The sequence below is a fragment of the Entelurus aequoreus genome, linkage group LG03 (assembly GCF_033978785.1).
Source record: "Entelurus aequoreus isolate RoL-2023_Sb linkage group LG03, RoL_Eaeq_v1.1, whole genome shotgun sequence".
In the NCBI taxonomy this organism is placed as follows: domain Eukaryota; kingdom Metazoa; phylum Chordata; class Actinopteri; order Syngnathiformes; family Syngnathidae; genus Entelurus; species Entelurus aequoreus.
This window is the reverse complement of record NC_084733.1, coordinates 18,906,152-18,914,144: the sequence shown is the minus strand read 5'-3', so window position 1 is coordinate 18,914,144 and position 7,993 is coordinate 18,906,152. Positions and strand designations below refer to the sequence as shown.

The window sequence follows — 7,993 nt, the reverse complement described above, 5'->3', positions numbered from 1 at the left end:
GGTGATCAAGGGTTATGGGTCAAAGGCAGAGAATAATTTCCCGTGACGATCATTGGAACTTTAACTTTTAACCAAATAACTCTAAATTAAGTCATTGTTACTTAGAATATGTTCCCCTAGTGTCTTGATTAAAGGCCTACTGAAACCCACTACTACCGACCACGCAGTCTGATAGTTTATATATCAATGATGAAATCTTAACATTGCAACACATGCCAATAAAGTGCAATTTTAAATTTCCCGCCACACTTCCGGTTGAAAATGTCTATGTATGATGACGTATGCGCGTGACGTCAATGCTTGATACGGAAGTATTCGGACCCATTGAATCCAATACAAAACGCTCTGTTTTCATCCCAAAATTCCACAGTATTCTGGACATCTGTGTTGGTGAATCTTTTGCAATTTGTTTAATGAACAATGGAGACTGCAAAGAAGAAAGCTGTAGGTGCGATCGGTGTATTAGCGGCGGACTACAGCAACACAACCAGGAGGACTTTGAGATGGACAGCAGACGCGCTACCGTGACTACAGCTTTGGTTTCCAAACATTTGATGCTTGCCCGTACGTACGTGTCGCTATGTGCATGTCACGTACGTAACTTTGGGGAAATATATGTTTCTTGCCGACTCTGATGGCGGCCGGGGTGTCGTCGAAAGCTACAACGCCCGCCGCCGCCGCCGTCCCGTAGCTAAGTTAGCTTCAATGGCGTCGTTAGCAACAGCATTGTTTAGCTTCGCCAAGCTGGAAATTATTAACCGTGTATTTACATGTCCATGGTTTAATAGTATTGTTGATCTTCTGTCTATCCTTCCAGTCAGGGGTTTATTTATTTTGTTTCTATCTGAATTTGAGCCCGATGCTATCACGTTAGCTCAGTAGCTAAAGAGCTTCACCGATGTATTGTCGTGGAGATAAAAGTCACTGTGAATGTCCATTTCGCGTTCTCGACTCTCATTTTTAAGAGGATATAGTATCCGAGGTGGTTTAAAATACAAATCTGTGATCCACAATAGAAAAAGGAGAAAGTGTGGAATCCAATGAACCCTTGTACCTAAGTTACGGTCAGAGCGAAAAAAGATGCGTCCTGCACTGCACTGTAGTCCTTCACTCTCACTTTCCTCATCCACGAATCTTTCATCCTCGCTCAAATTAATGGGGTAATCGTCGCTTTCTCGGTCCGAATCTCTCTCGCTGCATTGTAAACAATGGGAAAATGTGAGGAGTCCTTCCTCCTGTGACGTCACGCTACTTCCGGTATAGGCAAGGCTTTTTTTTTTATCAGCGACCAAAAGTTGCGAACTTTATCGTCGTTGTTCTCTACTAAATCCTTTCAGCAAAAATCTGGCAATATCGCGAAATGATCAAGTATGACACATAGAATGGATCTGCTATCCCCGTTTAAATAAAAATAATATAATATAATAATATGTTCCCCTTACTAAAGTGTTACCAAATGTTTTGTTTTTCGCTAAACTTAGAAGACGTAATTGATTGACAGTCCCTTGAGACGATTTCGTCCTATTTCCTTATTCTTCCCCGCCCCCCGTCCACTCATAGCCAATGAGAAACCCGCTAGTATCACATCATCCAATCAGAGGGAGGGGACGAGTAAAAGGAGGCGCGGCCTGGCTCCTGCGGGATAAAAGCGTACTGAAGCCTAGTTCTTTGACAGCGTCGACGGCACTACTCAGCGAACACGGAAGTCAGGCTCGCTTTCGCTTTTTCTGTTTTTGTATCGCTTCTTTAAAAAAAAAAAAAAAGGGTCCGCCATGAAGGCAATCAGTCCCGTCCGCTCGGCGAGGAGCTGCTACAAGGCCGTGTGCTGCATATCGGAGCACAGCGTGGCCATTAGCCGGAATAAGCACGCCTGTGTGGACGAGCCGTCCGGCGCCCTGTGCGACATGAACGACTGCTACTCCCGCCTGAAGGCGCTCGTTCCCAGCATCCCTCAGAACCAGACGGTGAGCCAGGTGGAGATCCTGCAGCACGTCATCGACTACATCTTCGATCTACAAATCGCCCTGGAGGCGGAAGAACCACAGATGCTTTTGGCCATAAAGGTAAGAACGGTTAGTTTTTTTAATTTATTTTAAAGGTAAAGTGTGACGTCACAATAAACACCATTCCATGTTCAAACCTCATCTTCTTGGGTCTTCCAGACTGCAGACCTGACCAGAACTTTCTCCAAAGACGAGGGACGTGTGTGCCATTAGATGTGTCATAATGGTACGTAACGCTCCTTTGACGGATTAAACGCCCTTTTAAAATCACAAAGTGGGGGCAAAGGCCAACTACACTTTTTTTTTTTCAAATGAGGTTTAAAATTGGACAAATGACGTTTTGAATGGAGTCACAAGACAACCAACAAGAGTCGGTCATGTCGTTTAATCAACCGACGCTCAAATCGAACAAGTTTATAATGGGAATGGAGGCACCAGACTGACTTCAATAGAGCAAAAAAGTTACTGGGATTCTGAATGACACTTGTGAGTAGTCTTAGTCCCTTTTTAAAACAATTGAACGGTTTGCAAATGTGGTTTTGAACCAGACATATTTGAATGGAGGCATAATTATGCGCAACGGCCATTTGTATCAGGGTTCCCCAACCCTTTTTCCACCAGGGACCGGTTTAATGTACCGTATTTTCCGCACTATAAGGCGCACCTAAAAACCTCAAATTTTCTCAAAAACTTGACAGTGTGCCTTATAATGGGGGGGGGCCTTATATATGGACCAATATTGAGCCGCAACAGGTCTCGCAAACCCCAGCCTCTACTGTAGCCTCTATACCATGCGCCTTATAATGTGGTGCGCCTTATATATGAACAAAGTTTTAAAATAGGCCATTGATTGAAGGTGCGCCTTATAGTGCGGAAAATACGGTATGCGTTATTTTCACGGACCGTGGCAGATAACAGCAAAAAAAAAAAAAAAAATGAGCCTTTGGCTACAATCTGGCACATTAACATTTTTATATGTCCATTAATGTGCATTGTCTCATGTACTATAATAAAATAGTTGTAATATACCGTGTTTTTCGGAGTATAAGTCGCACCGGACGAAAATGCATAATAAAGATATATAAGTCGCATTTTTTGGGGGGGAAATTTATTTGATAAAACCCAACACCAAGAATAGACATTTGAAAGGCAATTTAAAATAAATTAAGAACAGTGAACAACAGGCTGAATAAGTGTACGTTATATGACGCATAAATAACCAACTGAGAACGTGCCTGGTATGTTAACGTAACATATTATGGTAAGAGTCAGTCAAATAACTATAACATATAGAACATGCTATACGTTTACCAAACTCCTAATCGCTAAATCAGATGAAATCTTATACGTGTAGTCTCTTACGTGAATGAGCTAAATAATAATATTTGATATTTTACGGTAATGTGTTAATAATTTCACACACAAGTCGCTCCTGAGTATAAGTCGCACCCCCGGCCAAACTATGAAAAAAACTGCGACTTATAGTCCGAAAAATACGGTATCGGTGGCAGATAACAGCAAAAAAAAAAAATGAAGCCTTTGGCTACAATCTGGCATATTAACAATTTATATGTCGACATTAATGTGCATTGTCTCATGTACTATAATAAAATAGTTGTATTATACCTCAATTAACAAGCTTGTTGGTGTGTTTTAGTGGGACAGGCGGAAGATGATTTGAAAAAAATGCGGTAGATTATAAATCAATTACCGTATTTTTCGGACTGTAAGTCGCAGTTTATTTCATAGTGCGACTTATACTCAGGAGCGACTTATATGTGGAATTATTAACACATTACCGTAAAATATCAAATAATATTATTTAGCTCATTCACGTAAGAGACTAGACGTATAGGATTTCATGGGATTTAGCGATTAGGAGTGACAGATTGTTTGGTAAACGTATAGCATGTTCTATATGTTATAGTTATTTGAATGACTCTTACCATAATATGTTACGTTAACATACCAGGCACGTTCTCAGTTGGTTATTTATGCCTCATATAACGTACACTTATTCAGCCTGTTGTTCTCTATTCTTTATTTTAAATTGCCTTTCAAATGTCTATTCTTGGTGTTGGGTTTTATCAAATAAATTTCCCCCAAAAATGCGACTTATATATGTTTTTTTCCTTCTTTATTATGCATTTTCGGCCGGTGCGACTTATACTCCGGAGCGATTTATACTCCGAAAAATATGGTAATGTTTCTGTGCGGCCCGGTAGCAAACGTGTCACGGACCGGTGGTTGGGGACCACTGGATTTATATGACAAGTTTGTGTAACAGTTGCTTAAATGGAGCAAAATCCTACAGAGATTTTGAATGGCTCCGCAAAAGCGTCAACATAAAGTCACCGATTAGGCCTTGTTTAGTGGTTGCTTAAGTCCAATAGAAGACTAATGCTGTTTTGAATGGAGACACAAGTCCATCATTGTTCACTAATATTAACTGTTGTTAACAATTGCTTAAATTGAAGTCGTTTAGTGAGATTATGAATAGACACACAAGGCTATGATATGTCTAACCATTGCTTAAACTGAGGAATGTTCTATATTTTGAATGGCGACACAAGCTCATCACTTCTGATCCAGTCAAAAATAATTAGAATGTAATTCTGAATTAGGCATATAAACTCATCAGATATAATCCCCCCTTCTTCTAGGTCTGACATTTGTAGGTTAAAAATGTCCAAATGTAGTTTAGGCCTATAAATAAAGGTAAATAAAGCGCTCAACGACAAGCCAATGTAATTTGTCTTATCTGCAAGCTGCGAGAGTCAAAGAGTGTTCTTGTTTTTGAGTGAAATCACATGAAAATGAGACACCGCAATAAAAAAGGGATAAGGCTAACATTGATGGGGCAAATTAGGCGAGCAGGGCCAATGTGTAAGCGGATTCATCGCTATCTGCCTGAGGTTAATGAAAGTTCCATGCTCGGCGCCACTCTGTCTGCTGCGCTCCACAGAGAGGGAGGGGAGGGGAGGCAGGGGTGAGAGATCTGACTTCACTTTTCTTCCTTTCGCTAACCCCCCCCCCCCTCTCTTTTTTTTTCCTCCATGCAGGTGCAGGGAAACACATGTCTCCACTTCACTCCAGGCAAGAGGACAAGAGGGGCAGAAAGGGTGGGATAGGTATGTGGGAGAGTGGAGGAGAAAAGATGGAAAGAGCTGACTCTTTTCCGAGAGGAATTTTTTTTTTTTTTTTTTGCTCCTGGATGGACTCAAAACACCAAAACCTCCATTTGGAAACATCCTTTGCATTTGAATCTATGTTTTTTTTCTGCATTGCATTCCAAATTGTAAACACGTTCACTCTTACGTGACATCCCTCTGCAGCGCCTTACAAAATGTGCACATATCTACTTTTTGGGGGGTGTATGTGAGGTTTTTATTTAGTTTTATTTCTGGGCCAAATAGTTGTTGTTTTTTTTATTCTAATCCAAACTCTATAATAGAGTTACTTGTAAATGTCTGTGGGGATTGTGTTATTTCCACAGACACTATTGAGTGAGTTTTATAAACTCTTTATAGTAAAGTTTGTGTGCTTATGTTATTGAAAATAAAACGTTCAACAACCAAAGGTATTTGGTTTCATGCTTGGTGCGATGTCTCTACCACAGGATGTATTTTTTGTATGCTTTAACTTGAGTGGAAAATCAATATGGGGGGGTTTCCTGTTTGCTTTAAATATTAAAAGCAGTGTTATTTTAGAATCTAGCTTTTTGAAATGTTGAATTGGATACATTTTTTTTTAAATAGTTCCACCATAACATCCAATATGTTGCATTATACCACAGGTGTAACCAATTGTTTTTTGTTTGATTATATTTAATGAAATCAACACACTGAAACTGTTTACCTGGATTTACCATAGCATTAAACGACATATTTTAAGTAATTAAAAACACCTTCCTACTGAATGTTGTAGGGACTGGAGTGTGACAAAAGTGCGAATAAAGCTCTTTTGCGGAATTACTACCCACAAATCGACGCACTTTACTAAACTCCTGCCTGTAGACTGGATTACAACGTTTTAATATCCTCATTAGTCTAAAAGTTGTACAAATGCTGAATGAATTAGCCCTAATTCATGCTCAACATAATGCAGTTAACGCTCAGTGCTGCTTAAATTGTGGAATGACATTGCCATCTAGTGGTAAAAAGCAGCAACTGACACCAATCTAAATAATGCCGTTAGTGAAAGAAAGCAGCTGCCCTCTAGCGGTAAAAGACAGCTACTGACGCTAAACCGTAAACTTCCTTCTAGTGGCAAAATACAGCTATTGATTACAATCTGTATACTGCGATCTAGTGGTGAAAAGCAAGTACTGACACTAACCTGTTTACTGCTATCTCGGGGTAAAAGACAGCGATTGATTCCAATCCAGCGTGTTTTTTTTGGTGTTTTTTTATATAAACCTTTTATTTATAAATTTCAACATTTACAAACAGTTGAAAATAATCAAGTAAGTACAAAAAAAGTACAAAACAGCGCCAGGGGGTTGTAAATTCAAAGTAACTAAAATAGAATGCAAATTATATATATATATATATATATATATATATATATATATATATATATATATATATATATATATATATATATATATATATATATATATAATAAACAAAGTGCAAAGTCATAGGCTCACTCAATCTCAGTAAATAACTTAAATTTGGAACACAGCATCATTGTTTTCACAGCTTTTTGGTTGTTAGAGGTAGAGAGTGTTTTAATGTAGAGTTTTAAATGTTTTTTAAAGGCCCAAAAAACAGGTCGGGTATTGAGAAACTTACATTTATGAATATAAAACTTAGCCAATAGTATAATGAGGTTGCAAAGGTAAAATTCATTTTCAAATTTTTTTTCATACAGTGTAAATCATACTTGCCAACCTTGAGACCTCCAATATCGGGAGGGGGGGGGGGCTTGGTCGGGGGCGGGGGGCGTGGTTATTTACAGCTAGAATTCACCAACTCGAGTATTTCATATACATTTCATATATATATATGTATATGTATGAAATACTTGACTTTCAGTGAATCCTAGCTATATATATATATCATACTTGCCAACCTTGAGACCTCCAATATCGGGAGGTGGGAGGGGGCGTGGTTGGGGCGGGGGGCGTGGTTGGGGGCGTGGTTAAGAGGAGAGTATATTTACAGCTAGAATTCACCAACTCAAGTATTTCATATATATATATATATATATATATATATATATATATATATATATATATATATATATATATATATATATATATATATACATACTTGACTTTCAGTGAATTCTAGCTATATATATATATATATATATATATTTATTTTATTATATATATAAATAAAAGAAATACTTGAATTTTAGTGTTCATTTATTTACACATATACACACACACACACACACACACACACAACACTCATCTACTCATTGTTGTACTTGAAAGTACAATGCTTTGTTAAGGGTTGAATTGGCCATCCTCTTTCTATTCTCTGTCACTATTTTTCTAACCATGCTGAACACCCTCTCTGATGATGCATTGCTGTGTGGCACGCACAAAAGTGCTTTCATCAAATGCACGAGAGTGTGGAATCTTCCATCTCTCCCTAGCATGGCCCAAAACGTTGTCCAGTTTACATCTGCTGTGACAACTAGAAACACACGAGCCTCCACCAGGGGGCAGTGTAGCGTACCCAGATGTAAAACCTCTTTTGCACAATCAGCCTTTTCATATAAAGCCATAAAGGAATGGAACGACCTCACAACAAACTTGAAAAGTCTAACAGATTACTCTTCATTCACAATTGAAGTTAAAAAGTGGCTTTGGAGCAATCAAAGCTGCTCACACGGTCACTAAGATGGGCATAATGTTTGACACATCAACCTAATGTGTATTATATTTATCTATGAGAGCATTTTTTATTGTAAATTGTGAGGTGTGTCTGTTAAAATCATGGTTGTTTTTACAAATGATGACAGATGTGAACAAA

At 38.6% G+C, this 7,993-nt stretch overlaps 1 protein-coding gene across 1 annotated transcript; it reads left to right on the top strand.

Moving 5' to 3' along the window:
• Positions 1-1,656: 1,656 nt before the first annotated feature.
• LOC133645588 (DNA-binding protein inhibitor ID-3-B-like) lies at positions 1,657-5,582 on the top strand. The gene is made up of 3 exons (XM_062040429.1): positions 1,657-2,063; positions 2,163-2,229; positions 5,066-5,582. The coding sequence occupies exons 1-2, from the start codon at positions 1,773-1,775 to the stop codon at positions 2,214-2,216; spliced, it is 345 nt and encodes a 114-aa protein (XP_061896413.1). The 5' UTR covers positions 1,657-1,772; the 3' UTR covers positions 2,217-2,229; positions 5,066-5,582.
• The last annotated feature ends 2,411 nt before the right edge of the window (positions 5,583-7,993 follow it).

Coding starts and splice junctions, on each gene's coding strand:
- LOC133645588 (XM_062040429.1), top strand. CDS start 1,773: ATGAAGGCAATCAGTCCCGTCCGCTCGGCGAGGAGCTGCTACAAGGCC. Junction 2,064..2,162: donor AGATGCTTTTGGCCATAAAG/GTAAGAACGGTT, acceptor TGGGTCTTCCAG/ACTGCAGACCTGACCAGAAC.